The 22364-nt window shown below is 35.5% G+C and overlaps 2 protein-coding genes across 2 annotated transcripts; both read left to right on the forward strand.

Annotated features, from left to right (window-relative positions):
- Window positions 1–12156: 12156 nt before the first annotated feature.
- On the forward strand, window positions 12157–15628 carry LOC137746270 (peroxidase A2). The gene is made up of 4 exons (XM_068486345.2): window positions 12157–12443; window positions 12544–12738; window positions 14805–14970; window positions 15065–15628. The coding sequence occupies exons 1-4, from the start codon at window positions 12207–12209 to the stop codon at window positions 15481–15483; spliced, it is 1017 nt and encodes a 338-aa protein (XP_068342446.2). The 5' UTR covers window positions 12157–12206; the 3' UTR covers window positions 15484–15628.
- Window positions 15629–16741: 1113 nt separating this feature from the next.
- Window positions 16742–19041, forward strand: LOC137744935 (uncharacterized). Its single transcript, XM_068484753.2, has one exon. It carries the CDS (start codon window positions 17446–17448, stop codon window positions 18682–18684), a length of 1239 nt encoding a protein of 412 aa, XP_068340854.2. The 5' UTR covers window positions 16742–17445; the 3' UTR covers window positions 18685–19041.
- The last annotated feature ends 3323 nt before the right edge of the window (window positions 19042–22364 follow it).

Below are 22364 nucleotides of genomic sequence, written 5' to 3' on the forward strand. Positions count from 1 at the left end.
AAGTGAAACGCTAAGTTCAGAGCATAAAGTCTACAGCAGTTCAAAGAAAAGTTGCGACAAAAGTACACCCGAAGGTGACCCTACGCTGGTGAGTATCTGTCAGAAATGCCGGGACGCCCACTGGGAAAAACCACCGAACCTGCTAGACCACTAGAACCTGGAGGGGCGCAAAACAAAAGCGTGAGTGGGCAAAAACAAAGCTTTTCTAAAACCATTTAGTAAAACACAATCTAACCCCTCGCCGTAAAACCTGTATACTTCCCAGAAAATAATCATATATACGTATGTATAAATATGCCAAACAATACTCAAGGGTATATCAATCATGCTCAACAATGTGCCATGTCAAAGCCTCATAATGATATGCAAGTGCTCAGGTATAAATCACATCAATAGCATAACATCTGGCAGCCGGAGTCACCTAACGTGACCTGTACGGCTGCATATAGAGCTCAAATCTCAAACTCAATAACTGAACCTGCCCACGAGTCGGAACCACCTAAAGTGGTCTGTACGACAGGCCTGGGTGTATTATATATATACGCTCTAGTGCTACGATCACGTGAAGACTGTGCGAATAATCGCGGGTCACCTACGAGTCGGAACCACCTAAAGTGGTCTGTACGACAGGACTGTGCACCTAACTTGGATCCAAGCTGAGCGTGTGGTGCGGGAGGTGAACATCACGTGAAGGACTGTGCCCTACTCTGGGCGGGAGCACTAACACCGGGGGTGCAGGTTATGAGCTCTCTAAGCATCTCAAACCACTACTGAAATGTAAACATGTATACCACTTACCTGGCACTTACCTGTGCGTCCACAGCACCAAATATGCATATGTATATGTATGCCACTAATAATGCATGCAATGATGCATAAACGATAATAATATGGTGCATGGCATAAAACACTTAACCCTTTTTAAACAATTTCTGGGAAAATAAAGGTATATAGGTATATACGGAAAACAAAAGCCCACTCACTGGTATGTGGAAGGGTCGTAGCCCCCCTGCCTCGAGCGACCACGCTCGTCCTCGGGATAGGTATCACCTATATGCGAAACAACTATAAAAACGTCAATTTAAAAGCACATAACCAACTTCTCGTAATAACTTCTCATACATTGCTCAAATTGGATAAATGAATATACCAACGTACTCTACACAACCTCAGGATCACAACCATATTTTTAGAAAAAATTTCCTCTACACAACCTCAGGCACGTGCGGTGCACACGGACGGCGTCAACTAACGCCGTGAGGAATATTCCGTTATTTCTAATGGATTCCGTCAACGGCGTCAGGAATATTCCGTCAAGTCTGACGGAATATTCTGTCTTCTTCCCCGTTCAATCTCCGGTGCCGTCGTCGGCGTCGGAAAACTGGAAAACCTGTAAACCGTGTTTTCTCACTCGTTTCTCAACCATTTTCCACGATTCTTGCACCAAAATAACACCTAGAACTAGGAGAACACAACCCAACAACTTTTAAGGCCTAAAAACTACTAGATCATACCTGTCCACAAACTCCAAAACCGGCCAACTTCGAACCAGGCTTTTTCGATTTCCAAATTCGTCCAACGAAGTACTCCGAGGCTCCTTGGGACACCACCAAGCTACCTACGAGCTTAAAAATCCCAAAAACGTGCTAGAATGAGTTTGCATGAATAGTACTCAAATCGGAGCTTGTGAAATCGACGTGAAAACTTCAGAGTTCTTACCTAAAAATGGTACGTCTGTGTTCCCCTCAGTCTCACGAGTTTGAAGGTGCAATTGGTTCCTTCGATCTGTGATGATTTATGTGAGTTGTGTGTGTGTCCGTACGTTTAAGGTGAACAGGAAGGGAGAGAGAGATGAGAGACAGAGACAGAGAAAGGACAGAGAGAGACAGTGAGTGTGCATGTGTGTGTGTGGCCCAACACATGCCACAACACACAAAACAACCAATAATGTCAAAGAAACGAACTAGGGGCAAAGTTGACAATTCACACGTACGTTTTAAATAATTTCGGGACGGGATGTCACAATAATAATTATATATACTATAATAATTATACTCCCAAAATATTAACTATAATAATTATATATATATATATATATATATATTAAATTTTATACCCCTAAAAACTATAATAATTAATATGCATCATGCCGCCCTTTGAAGAAAAAGGAAGGGAAAAATGAAAATTATAAGAAAAGCTGAAAATGAAACAAAAAAGAGAGGGAAAGATGGGACCTGGTGGTATTTTCAATTTTGCTTGCTACTAGTAGGGTGGGTTTTTCTACTATGGTCTCTCAAGTGTGCACTTGTTATTGTTAGGATAAGATCCGACAACTGTGTTCCTGACACGTGTACGTCATTTACCTCTCTCTCCTTTTTTTCTTGAGAAATTTTTCATTGTAACGGGAACACAAATAGTACACCATGTGTTTTAATAGAAGTTGTGAGAATTTTTATTTTTTTAAGTTATTAACTTTTTATCACACATATCCCACTATTTTTATAATGACATGTGATATACTACTCTGTGTACCGGTCAATTATACATACAAAATAAATAGATTTAAATCTACTTAATAAATAAATATATATATATACACACACACCATTGAACTTGATGAGATACGCATTTTACCAAATTAGTTTCAATGATCCAACCGTCAAATATGTTTTTATATACTTCGAGATCGCATACATCAAAAATTGCAAAAACAAACATTTTGAGATCAAGTAACGGGATAAAACTTTTCAACGTTTATCAATGAAAAATAATGATTTAACGGTTATTTTAACTCCGATTTTGATGATTTTTTACAGCTACACTCCTTGACCCTATATGAATACAATGAATGAACTCGATCTTCAATTTAACATATTTACACTAGTGGATACCACAAAATCTTATGTTATACTTAATTAAAGTATAAACAAACTCTTAAGTGTTAGTAAATCAATTGTTTTGATGGGATACATATTCTATGAAACTAGTTTCAACGATCCAGCTGTCAAACATGTTTGTATATACTTCGAGATCTCATATGCCAAAAATTGCAAAAAAACAAACATTCAGATATCAAGTAACGGGACAAAACTTTTCGACGGTTATCAATGACAAATCACAATTTAACGGTTATTTTAACTCCGATTTTGATGATTTTCTATAGCTACACTCCTTGACCCTATACGAATACATTGAATCAACTCGATCTTCAAAAATATTTACACTAGTGAATACCACAAAATCTTATGTTATACCTATTGAAAGTATGAATAAACTCTTAAGTGTCAGTGAATCTATTATTTTGATTGGATACGCATTTTACGAAACTAATTTCAACGATCCAACCGTCAAACATGTTTGTATATACTTCGAGATCGCATACGCCAAAAATTGCAAAAACAAACATTATAAGATCAAGTAACAGGACAAATGTGACATCCCACATCGCTCAAGGGAGTGATACTTATATGTATATTCTCATCTCTACCTAGCACGAGGCATTATGGGAGCTCACTGACTTCGGGTTTTGTAGGAACTCTGAAGTTAAGCGAGAAGGGAATTTGAGCAATCCCATGATGGGTGACCCACTGGGAAGTTGCTCGTGAGTTCCCAAAAATAAAACCGTGAGGGAATGGTAAGCCCAAAGCGGACAATATCGTACTACGATGGTGGAGTAGGCCCAAGAAGTGATCCGCTCCGGGGCGGGATGTGACAATTTGGTATCAGAGCCTAACCCTGGCCGCAGACGTCGGGCCCCTAAAGGGGGTGGATTGTGACATCCCACATTATCCAGGGGAGTGATCCTTATATGTATATTCTCATCCCTACCTAGCACGAGACCTTTTGGGAGCTCATTGGCTTCGGGTTCCGTAGGAACTCCGAAGTTAAGCGAAAAGGGGGGCTAGAGCAATCCCATGATGGGTGACCCACTGGGAAGTTGCTCGTGAGTTCCCAAAAATAAAACCATGAGGCAATAGTAAGCCCAAAGCGGACAATATCGTGCTACGGTGATGGAGCGGGCCCGGGAAGTGGTCCGCCCCGGGCCGGGATGTGACAACAAAACTTTTCGACAGTTATCAACAAAAAATCACGATTTAACGGTTATTTTAACTCCGATTTTGAAGATTTTTACAGGTACACTCCTTGACCCTATGTGAATACAATGAATGAACTCGATCTTCAATTTAAAATATTTACACTAATGGATACTACAAAATCTTATATTGTACTTAATGAAAGTATGAATAAACTCTAAGTGTTTGTGAATCTATCATTTTGATGGGATACGCATTCTACGAAATTAATTTCAATGATCCAACCATCAAACATGTTTGTATATACTTCGAGATCGAATACACCTAAAATTGCAAAAAACAAATATTCAGAGATCAAGTAACAGGAGAAAAGTTTTCGATGGTTATCATTGAAAAATCATGATTTAATGGTTACTTTAACTCCGATTTTGATGATTTTTTATAACCACACTCCTTGACCCTATTTGAATACAATGAATGAACTCGATCTTCAATTTAAAATATTTGCACTAGTGAATACTGCAAAATCTTATGTTATACTTAATAAAAGTATGAATAAACTCTTAAGTGTTAGTGAATCTATCGTTTTGATGGGATATGCATCCTACAGAATTAATTTCAACGATCCAACCGTCAAAATTGTTTGTATATGCTTCGAGATCTCATACACTAAAAATCACAAAAAACAAACATTCAGAGATCAAGTAAGGGGAACTTTTCGACGGTTATCAATGAAAAATCACGATTTAACGGTTATTTTAACTCCGATTTTGATGATTTTTTACGGCTACACTCCTTGACCCTATATGAATACAATGAATGAACTCGTTCTTCAATTAAAATATTTATACTAGTGGATACCGCAAAATCTTATGTTATACTTAATGAAAGTATGAACAAACTCTGAAGTGTTAGTGAATCTATTATTTTGATGGGATACACATTCTACAAAACTAGTTTTAATGATCCAACCGTCAAATATGTTTGTATATATTTTAAGATCGCATACGCCAAAAATTGCAAAAAACAAACATTCAGAGATCAAGTAATGGGACAAAACTTTTCAACGGTTATCAACGAAAAATCATGATTTAACGGTTATTTTAACTCTAATTTTGATGATTTTTTACAGCTACACTCCTTCACCCTATATGAATACAATGAATGAATTCGATCTTCAATTTAAAATATTTACCCTAGTGGATACCACAAAATCTTATGTTATACTTAGTGAAAGTATAAATAAATTAAGTGTTAGTGACTCTATCATTTTGATGGGATACGCATTCTACGAAAATAATTTCAACGATCCAACCATCAAACTTGTTTGTATATGCTTCAAGATCGTATACGCAAAAAATCGAAAAAAACAAACATTCAGAGATCAAGTAACGAGACAAAACTTTTCAACAGTTATCAACAAAAAATCACGATTTAACGGTTATTTTAACTCAGATTTTGATGATTTTTTACAAGTACACTCCTTGACCCTATATGAATACAATGAATGAATTCGATATTCAATTTAAAATATTTACACTAGTTGATACCACAAAATCTTATGTCATGATGATCGATGAAAATTGAGGATTTTGTAAAAGGAATAATATGCAAGCTTTGAGTTCCATTGGCAATGTTTAAACTTTTGAGAAAGGCTTCACAACCTTGAAAACAAAAACTCTTTCATTTTGCATATCCTTGCACATTTAATATTTGGTAATAGACTAGTAATGTATGGATGTTTGTTTATTAGGCTCTTATTTTCAATTGTAGATGTAGTACTTAAATGACAAATGTTTTGTAATGTTTTGAAGTAATATTTATGTGGCAATGTGTGGTATGTGAAAATTTAAGAAAAAAAATACATTTTTCTTAACAAGTCATAATGGGTCGGGTCACTTTACCGGTTGGGTAAAGTGACCCGACCTGTTAAGGACCCATTAAGATAACGGGAGTGACACGACACGACCCGTTAAGATAACAGGTGTTACATGAAAACGACACGAACACGACAGACACGATCCGTTTACCTGGCCTATCTTTGAGTAACCAAATATTGTTTTTTCATAAATGTCAATTTTTGTAAATAATTTCAAATTTAGCCGAAAGTACACTCGAAAAAAACTCAAATACCTTGAAAATAAAGAACAACATAAACCTTAAAGTCTAAACCCTCTGAGACAAAAGTATGCAACTTTTGCCGATTCATTCACCAACAACAAAAAAATATGCAACATTTGTAAGCTGATTCATTCAGTAAAAATTATTACTGGTGTATATGAACAGTGAACCTATTAATTCTAATCAAAGTTTTCTTTATTGCTAGCGAAGAAGTAAAAAGTTTCCTTTGATCCAATACCCACCTATACAACATACAAAGCAACTGAATTTTATGGCTTATCACCGGAAATATTGTCGGTAACTGGATTCCGCGAAGATGATTAAGTTTTGGTGGAAAGAAAATTAAGAAAACCCACATCAATGACAACTCATATAGCAGTTAGAATAATTAAATGAAATCATCAGTAAAACAAGCCAAAGAGCTCCAATCAAAATCCTATGGGAGTTTCTTTAGATTTCAAAAGTTCTAGTCAAATTACCCGTACCAAGTTGGGGGAATTAGAATCCATGAAAGAGGCGGTGGCTATTGTTAGTATTTTAGATATTTCCATGGTGTTGAAGCTTACTTTCCAGTTGTCAAGCTAGTGTTTCCCGATGACAACCAAATAGTATGGGAACTTCAAGGATTTTTGTTGTAGTGTAATTTGGTTTTTAAGTTTTGAGCATTTAAGTCTATTCAAGCACATTTTTTGTTATAATTGATAGTTTTTATAAAGAGAATTGTTATTATCACTTCAAAAATCTTATTCTACACTTCTCACAAGTGTATTTTTCTTTCTAATTATAGAAAGTTTGGAGTGCCAAATGATATTTTTAAAATGCTAATAACAATTCTCTTTATAAAAATAGACATTTTTGAAATTGAAGGATAAGTTTTGGCTATATATGCTACTAATAATATAAAAGCCTACGTTAATCATATTTTTGCAAGAAACTAGGCTCATTTGGTATTCTACTAAAAAAACTTTAATTATTCTTAAAAACATTTTTCAAAGAATGTCCTAAAATAAAAAATTCAAAAACCTGTTTGGTTAAATTTTTTTAAATTTTTTTTTTTGTTTGAATTCAAACTAACTTGAACAGAAATTGGATGAGAGATAGAATTGGAAATGAGAGAAGATAGTTTGAGAGGAAATAGTGGATGAGGAGAGAGAAAGACAGGGAGAGGGCGAGGTCGTGAGGAGAGGGAAGAAAGAGACGGTGATGAGAGAGAGTAGATAAAGATAGTGAGGAGACAGAAGAAAGAGAGGGTTACGAGAGAGCAGAAAAAGAAGTGAAGAGTGAGAGAGAAGAGAGAGAGTGAGGACGTGAGAAGAGAAGAAAGAGGGTGAGGAGAAAAAGCAGAAGGATTTTGAGGAAAGAAAGCAAAAAACACAGAAAAATTCTAAAAACTCAATTTTAGTGTTTTTAAGAAATAACTTACGTGTTTTTGAATTTAAAAAATTGAACTCAAGTAGAATACAGAACAAACCCTAAACTTTTTGGCAAATGACTAGAGAAACTCCAACTAATCATCCATTAATGTCATCATTAATGTCATTCTTTTGTGCTAATATCATCTTATTCTAAAATATGCCCCATTTCTCTTCACATAATTTCATTTTACCTCCTACAGTCTGTTGGATTGTTATTTCGTTCGAGAACGTGTCAAGCTTGGCTCTCACAAGGGACAATGTGTTCCCCCTGTTGATCGACTTGCAGATATTCTCACCAATGACCTTTTGGAACCTTGCTTTCCACTATTTCAGTCTAACCTTTGCTTTCTTAGGCCGCCAAGTTTATGGTAAAAAAATCTAGTTGGAATTTTATTGGGCCAGGTCTTATAATTCCCAAATACTTTAAATAATTTGTACTTGTATATATAATTATATATACATTGACCCTATCACATAGGAAAAGGATCGCCAAATCTTTTTCCGGGAATCCGGGGAATCCCGTGATTATGATCGTTTATCACACATCGAAAAATTAGTTTTTGGAGAAAAACTTGTTTGGGGCTTTGCTTGCCACTGGATTTCGTTGAGGGGCACTACAATCCACTCAAAACTCGCCACGTGGCAAGTCTTAAATATATTCTTTTATCATTCTTTTATATAAAATATCATTCTTTTATATTTAAATTTTTTATAATTATTTTTTTAACTAATTAATATATTATATATATTAATGTTATTTTTCCTTTTTTATTTCTTTCCCCCTATATTTTTTCTTCCCAAATCCACCCCACACCCCCCCCGGGGCAACTTTGTTTTGCCGTAGATCTTAGGTTTCAGTACTCTCACCCCTTTCTTTCTTTCCCAGTTTCGTTTCTTTCTTTCTTTTAAAAAAAAAAAGTTCTACACCCACTCCAATTATATCATGGAAAGCAACTAAGAATCTGTAAGTTTTTTTCTTTCTTTATACAATAGTTGCTTTGATCATGTGACATGAATAACCTACATATATAGATGTAGTAGGGTTATTTTCTTTTCTTTTAATTGGGGGTTTTTGGGTTCGGGTGAGGTTTTTTGGATTTTTTATATTTATAATATGAATTAGGGTATCTTCTATGTTTGCTACCTTCTTTATTATGAGTCTTTAATTAATATATTACTCTAATCTTTGATTTTTTTTTTTTTTCAATTGATAGGTTGCTGCTGAGGCAATGGAGTTTGAAGAAGATTTGAAAATCAGAATGGTGGTGCATTCAGACGCTGAAACTTACAGATACTTGGTTGCTTTCCATGATAAACTTGGAGTGGGTGCATAACTTTATTTTATTTTATTTAAAGAAAGAAGGAAATGAAATTGGGAAAGAAAGAAAGGGGAGGGAGTCCTATGACCTACGGCAAAACAAAGTGTTGGGTGGGGGGGGATTTGGGAAGAAAAAAAAAATAAGGGGAAAGAAACAAAAAAGGAAACATAACATTAATATATATAATATATTAATTAGTTAAAAAAATAATTATAAAAATTTTAAATATAAAAGAATGATAAAAGAATATATTTAAGACTTGCCACGTGGGGGGGATTTGGGAAGAAAAAAAATAGGGGGAAAGAAATAAAAAAGGAAACATAACATTAATATATATATATAATATATTAATTAGTTAAAAAAATAATTATAAAAATTTTAAATATAAAAGAATGATAAAAGAATATATTTAAGACTTGCCACATGGCAAGTTTTAAGTGGATTGTAGTGTCATTCAGCGAAGTCTAGTAACAAGCCAAGCCCCATATAAGTTTTTCTCTAGTTTTTGTTAGGTAATATTTATATTTAATTTAAAATTTAAAATTTAAAATGATTTTTGACCGTACGATATACGATGAACGGTCATGATCATTGAATCCCCTAAAAAAGGATCCAGCGAGGATCTTTTTCCTATCACATAAATATAATATTACCCAACCCTCATATTTCTAGATAGACATTGACATGCATATATACAGATGAAGATCTTCTCCGGATTCTCTTTGTGGGGATCTTGAGGATTAATCCACCGTGTCCGTTCATCGTACATCATGCGGTCAGTTTTCATTAGATACAATTTATATTTAATTTTAAATGATTTCTAACTACACGATGTACGATGAACAAACACAATTGATTGATTCTCAAAATCCCTACAAAAAGAATCTGGCTAGAATCTTAATCCCATATATACAACACCATTTGATTGACAAATTTGACCAATCAATCTCATTAAAATATGGTTAGCTGTAAAGTAATAACAACTCTCACCAACCCACGTGTATGTATAATGCCAAAAGAGACCAGCTGGTCTTGACTGAGATTAAAAACCTTTTATTTTTTTCAAATTCTTAGAATTTTGATTAATTTCATGCATGCGCTGCTCACGCTTCAGTGACTTTAGGGGGCGTTTGTTTGCCCTCACTAACTTGGACTGGACTGGACTGGACTAGCTATTAGTCCAATACTGTGTTTGTTCCATGCTGGGACTAACATTAATGAGACTAAAGGGGACTAGCATGGACAAAACCCTTCACTAAGAGGTCTTAGTGAGACCCCCCAATAACTATGGGACTAGCTAAGACTATCCTCTATTTCTCGTCCTTGTCATGCTCAATGACCACTCCCGACAGACTCCTCGTCATCGCTGGTCACCTAGATCTATCATTAATTTCCCGACTCTCTTTCAGATCCATTTCACAACCAACTTTCATATAAAATATACCAAATTGAAGCTGGGAGTGACAAGATTACGATTTTACTTGAATCGAGGCCAAAATGTGGTCGGAAAATGACTTGGAAGTCTCAGCCTGTTTGGGCTTCTTCAAATCCATGACAAATTCGAGCATGCAAAGCTAAGATCTCAGTCCAGGGATGGTGATGAATTTTTTGGCGTGCTAACTTCATCCAATTTAATGAGGGTTGGCCAAAAAACACATCGGGAAACCTGCAACTCATCGGGAAAATTGGAGCCGTGAGGTTCCGTTCGAACAACGCATAGCTAGAGAGGGAGGGAGGACAGAGAAATAGAGACTGGAATCAATAAGGAGTTTGACCAGGAATGAGAAAGAGATGAATTGAAAGGTCTGAGAAGAAAAGATGGAGAAAAAGATAAAATCATAATAAAATATTAATAATTTATATATTAAATAAAATAATATTAGAATTTGTTATTATCCAGCTTCTTAGTCCAATACTGCACCAAACGCTTCACTAAGTTAGTCCAGTTTAGTCTAGTCTAAGCCAGTCCAGCTTAGTCCTTGAAGCTAATCCAGTCCGAGATAGTCTAGCGCAACAAACGCCCCCTTAGAGATTAATTACTTTGTGTGCAAAATATATCCCCAGTTCTGGAATTTTGGTAGGAATGAACCCACCATATATACCCTACGCCGCTCTGATTGCGGAGAATTATTAAGCATCATCCGACAGTGAAAGCGGCTCTCCAGCCTCTCATTTGGCAAACATGCATCAATTAACACAGTGGGGAGAAGATTTTTATTATTTCACTTTTTTGCCAGCAATTAAATATAAAAGTCGGAGAAAGATTTTCTCTCCTCTTTTTTTTCCTTCTCTTTTTTTTATTTGAACGGTCATGGTTAAACTACGTTAACATCTTATATTAATTTTTTATAGAAAGAGAAATACAAAATAAGGAGTGTGAGATGAGGGGATGGAAGAGGATAGAAAGAAAAAGGGAGAGCATCCTAGTCTATAAAAGTCACATCCCCTACAATTTATCCACACATGATGAAATTTATTAATTTGTAATCAAAATCAAAATTGGAGTTAGATTTTGATCACGGAGTATTCTATGTTTACTTACTAGGGATGAATCAAAACGAAAGTGGGGCTCACAAGGAAAAAGGAATTCAGCTCCTCATGTTGGATGAATTGAATTCTTTGTGAGAAAGAAGGAGGAGAATGCAATGCTCTCACATAATTTCTTAAAATTCAACATCACTGTTAACTAGCATATAAAACTACGCCTTAGAATAAAGAGATTTTTTTTTTTTTTTGGTAAAGCAAAGTTCATTCAAAGAACTAAAATATACACAAATGCCACAAATTTAATAAACAACTTCAATATGAATCTAGATTCTATTTCTCAATTCAATTCCTTAAATTGTAACTATAAATTAGTAAACTAGCAACTAATGTATATGTAACAAAATAAATATAAATAAGGATGAGTAAATCCATATCAACATTGTAGTAGTTGCTTTTTATATATATTTTTAGTAGATTAATAGCGTTATTGGGTTAGATAGTAAGATATTAAGAAAAGAAAAATTAAGAGGAAATTGAATCGACACATGATGCATAAACGTGGTTGTTTTCCACCGAGCATAGACAACATTTGCTTTTTATATTAGAAACGTAGATCTTGACTCCTATCAAAGATTTGATTGAAGCTCCACGACATGCAAGGCGACATGCAAGGTGACTTTCAGTGTCCGTTAAACATTATTACTCACCCTTTTTGACTTTCTTGTCTATAATTAATTTTAAATGATGTCACACTCCTCTATAAATTAGTTGTGCATTATTAGCCACTAATATTGCGACCCATTGTACTGATTAAGTAGCACACAAATCAAATGTCGTCTTCTTCTTCTTCAACTACTCACTCCTTGGCATTAGCAACCACATATGTAGTAGTTTTACTTCTGCTACATGTACCTAACTATAATGCTCAACTGAACTCTACATTTTACTCCACCACCTGTCCAAACGTGACAAGCATTGTGCGCAGTGCGGTTCAACAAGCTTTGCAATCTGATTCGAGGATTGGTGCAAGCCTTATTCGTCTCCATTTCCATGATTGCTTCGTCAATGTAAACACCATATTATCTATAGTACTAAATTTTCTCAAAACTTGTAGCAATAATTTATACATATAGAACTCAAATTTGTTAGTTTGTGATGTGATTTCAGGGTTGTGATGCTTCAATCTTGTTGGACAAAAATGGAACCATACAACAGAGTGAGAAAGATGCAGCTCCAAACACCAACTCCACTCGAGGCTTTGATGTGGTTGACAATATCAAGACTGCTCTGGAAAATTCATGCCCAGGTGTTGTATCTTGTGCTGACCTTCTTGCGCTTGCGGCTGAAGCTTCTGTTTCTTTGGTGAGTCAGTAAGGCATATATATGTTGCCCATTTTTTAATAAAAAGGGGGTGTGTGTGTGTAGCTCCTAAGAAAAAGAGTTCACAATTTGCACATTTAGAGAAATTGAAACCCTTCCAATATGTCTTGATCAAAGGTGTTTCAGTTGTAAACTAAAAGCTCATCCAATTTGCTAGAGGGCGTTGCGTTTTAAATAAGGAAACCAAACAAAATATCCTTCACTACAGCTGGAGGGGAAATCGAAATTCATTGAGGTTGTTTACGGCCATTGCAACTCCTAAACTCCAAACAAAAATTCACATATATTGTATAACTTTTATGTAAAATTCAAATTTTGAATAGGCTTTTTCAGTCAAAATGGTTTCTGAGATTGACATAACTTCTCACTTTAGTCATTGGGATTTAAAATCGATAGAACTGGTCCCTGAGTTTGTCCACCATCAATCATTTTAGTCATTAAGTGAAAAATATCAATTAAGTAAAGGGAAAGGACAGAAGTACCCTTGATTTTTGTCAAATCATTTTGGCCCATTGTTTATTAAATTAAGGGTATTTTTGTTATTTCGGTCCTTATTTGATAGAGATTTTTTATAGAATGATCAAAATGATTGATGGTGGACATACTCAGGGATCACTTCTATTGATTTCAAATTTCAGGGATCAAAGTGAGGAGTTATGTCAACCTCAAGGACCACTGGCTAAAATGCATTTTGAATATGATGTCATATTAGATAAAAGATGTCCATGAAGTTGTGTTTATTTACAAAATCATGCCACCAAATCTCTTATACGTGTTTTCAAACATTTAATTTGTTTAATATATTTTGATTTTGTGTGAACTCCCACAAAGATGAGGATCTTCTCCAAATCCGGAATCCTAGGGATCTTCACGTCTTAGTCATTCATTATATATCATGCGGTTAGTTTTCGTTAGATATTATTTATGTTTTATTATTATTATTACTACCATAAAATGACGTAGATAATTTTTTTTTTTTTGAACAAACCATATTAGCTACACTAAATGGGAGAGGAGGCAGACTTAGCCTCACAATGAGCTAGCAATAATGTGGTTCAAATCTTACTTTGACGAGAATTGAACTTAAGACCTCTTACTTACAAGTGAATTAGGTAAATTAACTTTGTTAAAAATTAAAAAAAGTACATACATTAACTTTGTAAACAATAAAAAATAGGTACTTTATTTTCATAATAATTAAACACAAGGTAAGTTAATTTCATAGTAGATAAATTATTTTCATCTAATTATGCTGTTGGTAAATGATTTTCATATAATTAATTATACTCTACGTAATTTTTTTATAATATTAAACAATAGATATTGTTGAAATTAAACACTAAATTAGGTATATTCAAATTGAAATTTAATGTTGGAATTAAAAAAAAAAAAAAACCAAATTAAATTGTACATCTAGAACCAGATTTCATGGCTACAAGACCTTGCCAAATTCAACGCACATGTTCAGTTAAAACGTAATTACAAGACCTTTCCATATTAGCTTAGATGGGGGTACATTAGGGATCCAAAAAATATAAAAACTAACACACAAACTTAATTTGGAAAGTTGCTTAGTTGGATCCTTATCAATATGTTTAATTCGGAAAAGAGTAATGCTAAGGAGACCAAAATTTTAAACCAAATGATGTGTCACAAATAAAAAATAAACACGTTAATCAACTGTTAAATTATAATTCAATTATCAACAACCACATCATTTGGTTTGCAAATTTAGTTTAAAAAATTTAATCTCCCTAACATTATCCTTCGAAAAAAATATAATATGAAGGGTTATACGCTAGAGAAAATGAGTTTGGAGGAGGGAAGTTTTTATGGATTATTTTTTTTTTCAATTACATTGGAGGGAATCGAATTCTTATCTTATTTTAAACTTTAACTCATTGTCTCACCGTTAGGGCTAATCCAAAGGGGCGGAAGGGGGAAGGGGGTTTCACTTCGGTTGTGAATAAGAATCGAGTATAAACCAAAACCCTTTGAGCTGTTATAGTACGTCCGTAGTTCATGAGCTTGTCGTAATTACTTTGCAGTCAGGAGGCCCTGCATGGAATGTATTATTAGGGAGAAGAGACAGCCTAACAGCAAACCAGGCTGGAGCCAATACCTCTATTCCTTCACCTTTTGAAAGCTTAGCAAACATTACTTCCAAGTTTTCTGCTGTTGGGCTGAACACCAACGACCTCGTTGCATTATCTGGTAACTATGTTGCTTAATCACCAATGTTCTACTTAATTACTATTTACATTACATGTTAATTAACCCTTTATTAATACTTCATCATGTTTTGCAGGGGCACATACATTTGGACGAGCTCAATGTCGAACATTTAGCAATCGATTGTACAACTTCAACAGCACAGGAAACCCCGATCCAACACTGAACTCATCTTACTTGACCACTCTCCAACAAACATGTCCACAAAATGGGAGCGGAACTGCTCTAGCCAACCTCGATCTCAGCACTCCAGATGCGTTTGACAACAACTACTTCACAAACCTTCAAAACAATCAAGGCCTTCTGCAATCCGATCAAGAGTTATTTTCGACGGCAGGGGCTGCCACAGTTTCCATTGTTAATAGCTTTAGTAGCAACCAGAGCGCCTTCTTTCAGAGCTTTGCTCAGTCGATGATCAATATGGGAAATATCAGTCCACTAGTGGGAACTAGTGGGGAGATTAGGTTGGATTGTAAGAATGTCAATGGAGGTTAAAGTCATGAGTGCATGAGTGGAGCACATCTAGGTCCATAATTCGGTCATATTTATATTTGATAGATGAAGGTTTTGTGTTACAAACTATACGATCCAATAAGCAATAATATAAACACTGTGGAGCACATCTAAGCATATTTCGTAATATTTGCCTTTTTCCTTTTTTGTTTTTAATTAAAGAGGGAGTGGTAACTAATAATTTAACCAATTATTAACTTACCGGGCTTGTAAAACCTACATATGGCCCAACTATACGATCCAATAACATGACAACTGTGTCCACGTTTGATCCATGGTTGCACTAATTTCGAGCCCATTCGGATAATAATTGGTTAAATCTTTTTATTTATTTTTATTTATTTTTTTGTTTGCTGAGTGTTTCTAATAATTGGTCGCTGGTTGATTTTAGCTATTAGATTAAAATTTACGTCACTGGGTAATTTTTTTTTTTTTTACGATTAGATTTGATCTCCTTCAATCACAGTCATAGAATTATAAGTATAAATAAATAAAGAGAAGTATTATTAGCATTCCAAAAATTTCATTCTACACTCCTCACAAGTGTAGTTTTCTTTCTAAATATAGAAATTTTGGAGTGTAGAATGAGAAATTTGAAATGCTAATAACAATACTCTAAATAAATAAATAAAAGAGTTGGAAATATAACTGTTGGATCAACCAACATTCATATTTTATTTGGCCCGTTGATCAACCAAGGAGTTGTCATGGGCCCTACTATTCTTCCGTCTGGAGTGCGGCGTGTTTCCTGCGTGTGAGTGTGGGGCGTTTGGGGGTCAGACGCGCATGTCCATGCACATGGGTGGATCCAAGTGAATTAGGCCAGGCTTAATTCGTAGGTGCAATTTGGCCCAAATAATTATTTTCTCCCCATGGTTGTTTTAGCCCAATGTATAGAAATGATTTGGGCGGGATTATTTAAGGGAGTGTGCTATCCACACATATATTTTTACTTTACATTTTTTTTTTAATTTCTGTCAATTGATTTTCTTCGATTCTTCAATTCAATTCATTTGATTTTCTTATAATGCCTGAGACATGATCATCTTAAGTTGTTCCAAAGTCAGTTGAAAGAACTTGAAAGTTCCATTCTGGTGCCCAAAGTACCCAAAGTAATGCCTAGTGGAAACTCAATTTGAGCCACTTGATTTGCAGTACAAGTTGGTCCGCACATTCCATCACAGCCGTTCATCACAATCGTCATCTTCCCAAACAAAGCCTTGACTCTAAACGCCAACGCGAGGAATTTGCAGTACAAGCTGGTCCGCACATTCCATCACAGCCGTTCATCACAATCATCAACTTCCCAAACAAAGCCTTGACTCTAAAAGGATCATCTCTCTCTCTCTCTCTCTCTCCTGCCCCTGTGCCCGCTCCTAAATTGATTGCCCACACTTATCCATCTAATCCCTCTCTCTGTGGACTAGATCGCTGATTAGAAAAAGAGGGTCATTCATGCCGAGTCGACTCGGGCCAGACTCACCTCAGGCGGTCGCCAACTCGCTCTCGAGCTCACTCCAGGTGTTTAATCATGACCCAGGGGTTTATTTTCTTTAGTATTTCGTTTTCTTTGCTTCTGAAACCCTAAAATTTACCTCCTAGAAATTGATAGCATGGTAGAAATGCATCAAAGTCGCCAACTTGATGGCCTAATCGTAACTTGACTTGCTGATTTCTATGTTGGGGATGAAGTTTCCGATTTTGGTTCGCTCCCATTAGGGTTTTTTCCCACCTCGGTTTCTTCAATTTTATGGGGTTTCATACGGATTTGTTCGTATTTTTAATTACGATTAGGGTTTTTTGAACTGTGCGCCAAATGTTGTTCAGTTTGGGTACTTTTTGTGGTTCTGTGATTTGGGTTTCTTCAGTTTTGTGATGAAGCTAGGGTTTCTGATCTGGGTTTGTTAAAGTTGTGATCTAATAAGCCTTTTGGGTCTATTTGTGATGGGTGAGGAGACATCTGATGCAATGAACCTTGACCTGAATCTGGCTCCTGGTCCTGATGTCGGCTCGATGTTGAATGAGCCTGTAAATTTGGATACTTGGATTGATTCGCCTTTTCACAGAATTGCTGAAGCTGTGAGGCGGCAGTGGACATGGTCGCCACCTGAAGGGCGGAACATTTCCATGGAGTTGAATGAACTGATGGTCAATTCTGGTAATTCAAGTACATTACAACCTGGTGAGGGTAGTGTTACCGCAGAAGAAAGAACGAGTGAAGCGTCCAAGACATGTGAAAATAACAACGGGATTTTGGAAAATGAGAATTCTGTGAATAAGGATGATGTTGAAAAGGGTGGTGGCAGTGATGGGAGCTTTTTCGATTGTAATATTTGTTTGGACTTGGCTAGGGACCCTATTGTAACTTGTTGTGGTCATTTGTTTTGTTGGCCATGCATTTACCGTTGGTTACATGTGCAAGATGCAAAGGAATGCCCTGTTTGTAAGGGAGAGGTAACAATGAAGAATGTCACCCCAATCTATGGTCGTGGAAACAATGTGCGTGAGCCAGATGACGACTCAAATCTTAAGATCCCTCTTAGGCCTCATGCACGTCGGGTTGAAAGTTTGAGACAAAGCATTCAGAGGAGTGCGTTAACTTTTCCAGTAGAGGAGATGATTCGCCGTCTTGGTAACAGATTTGATTTGACTCGGGATGTTATTCATCCATCAGAGCCTGAGAATACCCGGGAAACAGCAGAAAGAGCTAATTTGTTAAATAGGATTCTGACATCTCGAGGACTGCGCAGAGAGCAAAATCCAGTGGCACTTGCAGATGATGTTGTGGATATAACGCAAGGCAACATGTCTGGCCTTGAAACAAGGGAAAACCACCAACTTCAGTCCTTGCTACTTAGAAGGACACAATCGCACAGAGCAACACTATCTTCTTTCTCGTCTGCGTTGAGTTCTGCTGAAAGGTTAGTTGAGTCATTTTATCGTAACCATCCTACACCTCCAGGTAGAAATCAAGAACAGCAGCCTGCACCAGTTGATGACAGAGATTCTTTCTCAAGTATTGCAGCAGTTATAAATTCAGAGAGCCAACTGGACACAGCTGTGGAAATTGATTCCATGGTTTCCCTTTCAACTTCGTCTTCCAGAAGAAGAAATGATTCGTCAAGAGTTTCGGACATGGACAGTGGAGATTCTCGTGCCCACAGAAGAAGAAGACTGAACTGAAAGCATCTTCTTCAGTTCACCAAACACAATCTTGTATGTGCTCTGTAACTTTTGTTTTATTCCCCGTTCCCCCCTTAAATGCCGTTCCCAGTGCAGACTCTAGGAAGTATTCACCTTTTGCCGTAACCTTTGTCCTTTGATTTTCTTGAGGTGTGATTATGCAACTTCCGCCGCTATCTGCTTGATTTATTTGGTTTTAGATTTTCAGTATAATGATCCTCCCTTAACCGAAGGATCGTAGGCTTTGAATTTGCATGGCAAATCGTTGTACACTACTTGTACTACTAGTAGGCCGCTTTCATAGTTCCATTGTAAATAAACTCGTGAACTTCTTATGCTAGCAGTCATTTGGGATAATTCTCTATAAGATTGCTTGCTTCTGTTAATCCTTTAATTATGTGGAAAACCTGCATACCTTGTACTTTTCTTTTTTGGATATCCAGGCATATAAACTGCCCTTGCTTCCCAACCCTGTCAGTTCGATTCAACGCTCAAAAGCTTGACATTGGGGTATACAGCTTTTTCAGCTTTGATCATGTGTAACTAGAAGAAATTGTTATCAGCGATGCTCATGGTAGACCAGGTCCCTCAACCGTTGAAAAGTACATAGTACTCATTTTATTGTCAACCCTTTAGATCTGCTTCTATGCTTAACCAGAAAAACTCTAAATCTAGCTCAAGTTGTATAGGTATGTATTAAACCCTTCGTATTTTGTTTATAAAACTGTCTTGTCAGACTCTGAAAGTAGGGACTAGGTAATGAATTCTGCATCAAAAATCATGTCCTTTCCTACGTTTTTGCTTCTTTTCATGCTGTAGGCATCACAAGCGAAAGAGATTTTTCAATGTGATGGGAACACGAAGCGGAACACCTCATGTTATTATACAATTGGAGCAACACTTGGAGAAAAAAAAAAAAAATCTTTCCTCCCATTGTACAATGATGTGCGTTGAGAATATCGCGTTTAAGAATGAGAAACTCAAGAAATCGAAAACAAATAACCAAGATAAAATACCATCAAGAATTTACGTGGTTCAACAATATGTGCCTTTGTCCACGAGAAACAACAACAATCTTTCATTATATCAATAATGAGTATAATCAATAATCTTACCAAGTCTCCATAATTAAGACTTGACAAAAAACTTGAAAAAACAAGAACAAGAAATACACTTCTCTTTTTTTTTTCTTTCGCATACTTTACAATACTCTCGCACTCTAATCCCTTGAGTGGTATACCATTTATTGTTTTACTCTTTATTCAAAACTAGTACAAAAGCCCCTTTGCATAGACATAATAAAAGTCTTCTTAAATAAGGATTATTAATTCAAATTGGAATCTAGTTATGAATCTTTCTCCAATTGAGAAACTAACTCCAATTGGGAAAACAATTTAATCCTCAAAGACTATTAATTCCCAATAGACTTACGACAATTTATCATGGGCTGGAAAAACCCAACAATGTGATGTTCTGTCCTGTTTTCCAGACACTGAAAAATCTCTCCACAAGCGACCTAGACAAACATAATTTATCAATTGAGCTGCTTCATTTCACAAAGGAGTGGAATGAATCCGAATCCTAGAAACTGAAAGGATTAATAGAATGATTTGTCAATTATCTTGGAATCAGTTTACACTTTAGTTTCGTTTATTTGGTCCTCCTTCCCCTCTTCATTATTCTTCTCCGTCATCTTTGTTCCCAGCATTGGTTTGGTTAGGGATCGTCTCATTTTCTTTCTTTAACATCCTTTTCCACTTTCCCAAATCCTAGCCCTCCAAATTCATTGTAAGATGATGATCTTGTGGTCATTTTTTTTTATGTTGATAGAAAGTATGCATCATTTTTATATGGGATGTGATTAAAAAGTAAATAAGTAAATCATAAGTAATTGTGGGGTAAAAGTTTTTACCTCTCTCATTGTAATTGACCAGAACTTGAAACTGTAGATCGGCCAAAGGTTGAATGGGTTGGAAATCTGTCTCCAAGGTAAACACTGAGTGAGTGACAACTGAACAAATGCACACCCTTCAGATCAATCACCGAAATCCCAGTCTTATATATTAAAATTCTACAATGCGCAGTTATATGAGATTCTGGTTGACTGGATTTGCATGACTAGATTTTGAGTCTCGTTCTAGCTGTTTAGACACCGGTGTATTGCATGCATTGGTTTAACATGACCTGTGGCTAGAGGCTAATTAGTCAAATGTACACACCCCATTGTTAAAAGTTAAAACCAAATTTGAATTTTTCGTCGGACGAGAAAATATGAAAGCTAAAACCCACCATCACTTTTGAACACAAATGCGAGAATATAGGTTTTGCATGGGAAAATACACTAATCTTGTGGTCTAGCGGTGACTGATCATGGAATCTAAAACCCACCATCACTTATTATAGGTGTTATGTTCTGCCATCTAATCAAATTTACGAAAAATCTCACGAAGAGACTATTAATGTACATTTTATTAAACTCAGGAATCTCAATTAACAAACTTTTAGCTCAAAAATCAAATACGACCTAGGATGAAAGTTCAGCAACCGATCATAAATTTTACTCTTACATCGCACTTGTCTGGCTCAGATTTTGATCCATAAGTTTGTTCTACCAAATAAAATTCTAAACCCAAGCCCAGACTGTTCTTGGAAAAGCTGAACCCAAAGTTGTCTTAAAAGAAGGTTGATCATCGACTTAGAAAAAAGAAATGAAATTTGGCTTTTTTTAAGTCCACCTAAACTGTCCAAGTCGTTGCATGCGCGTTGATGTTACTTATTTCAGCAATCTGCATCTCGACGAACCAAACGCTGCTCCATCTAATTTGGCCACTCAGATTGCCCAACAACTGGAGGATTCATTGGGCCATCTCCAACCGAAGGGTTGAGAGGGCCAGAGGGTCGAAAATAACCCAAAAATCGTCTTCAACCGAGGGCTAGGCCAAATGGCTCGTGGGCCCCACTAAATCTGAAAGGGCCAAAGGGCTAGCCCATTCCAGCCAGCCAACTAGCTCCGGACTGGTCAAAATTTTTGCTTAAAACTGTTGGATATAACCGACATGAATAAGAGCAATAGTGTTGGTTATAACCGATATGAATAGTTGGGAAAATTTTGAATACAACGGCTAACTAACGTCAGCTAGCTGTTATTTGTTAAATTTTTTTTTTTTTCATAGTTTTAATTTTTTTTTTTTATTTACAAAATTTTTTTCCTATAACTTCTATTTTTTTTTTTCTATAACTTCCTATAACTTCTATTTTACAAAATTTGTTTCATATTTTTTTTTAAATTCTATTTTTTGTCCTATAACTTCTATTTTACAAAATTTGTTTCATATTTTTTTTTAAATTCTGTTTTTTTCCTATAACTTCTATTTTACAAAATTTGTTTCATATTTTTTTTTAAATTCCATTTTTTTCCTATAACTCCTATTTTACAAAATTTGTTTCATATTTTTTTTTAAATTCCATTTTTTTCCTATAACTCCTATTTTACAAAATTTGTTTCCTATTTTTTTTTTAAATTCTATTTTTTGTCCTATAACTTCTATTTTACAAAATTTGTTTCATTTTTTTTTAAATTCTATTTTTTTCCTATAACTTCTATTTTACAAAATTTGTTTCATATTTTTTTTAAATTCTATTTTTTTCCTATAACTTCCTAAGCCATTATACAACATTAA

The sequence above is a fragment of the Pyrus communis genome, chromosome 12, assembly GCF_041283825.1.
Source record: "Pyrus communis isolate YQ-2024b chromosome 12, ASM4128382v1, whole genome shotgun sequence".
NCBI classification, from domain to species: Eukaryota; Viridiplantae; Streptophyta; class Magnoliopsida; order Rosales; family Rosaceae; genus Pyrus; species Pyrus communis.

Bases quoted from the DNA above. Each gene is read 5' to 3' on its own strand.
- LOC137746270 (XM_068486345.2), top strand. From the start codon at position 12,207: ATGTCGTCTTCTTCTTCTTCAACTACTCACTCCTTGGCATTAGCAACC. The intron at 12,739-14,804 runs GTGAGTCAGTAA...ATTACTTTGCAG, and splicing joins CTGAAGCTTCTGTTTCTTTG to TCAGGAGGCCCTGCATGGAA. The intron at 14,971-15,064 runs GTAACTATGTTG...CATGTTTTGCAG, and splicing joins CGACCTCGTTGCATTATCTG to GGGCACATACATTTGGACGA.
- LOC137744935 (XM_068484753.2), top strand. From the start codon at position 17,446: ATGGGTGAGGAGACATCTGATGCAATGAACCTTGACCTGAATCTGGCT.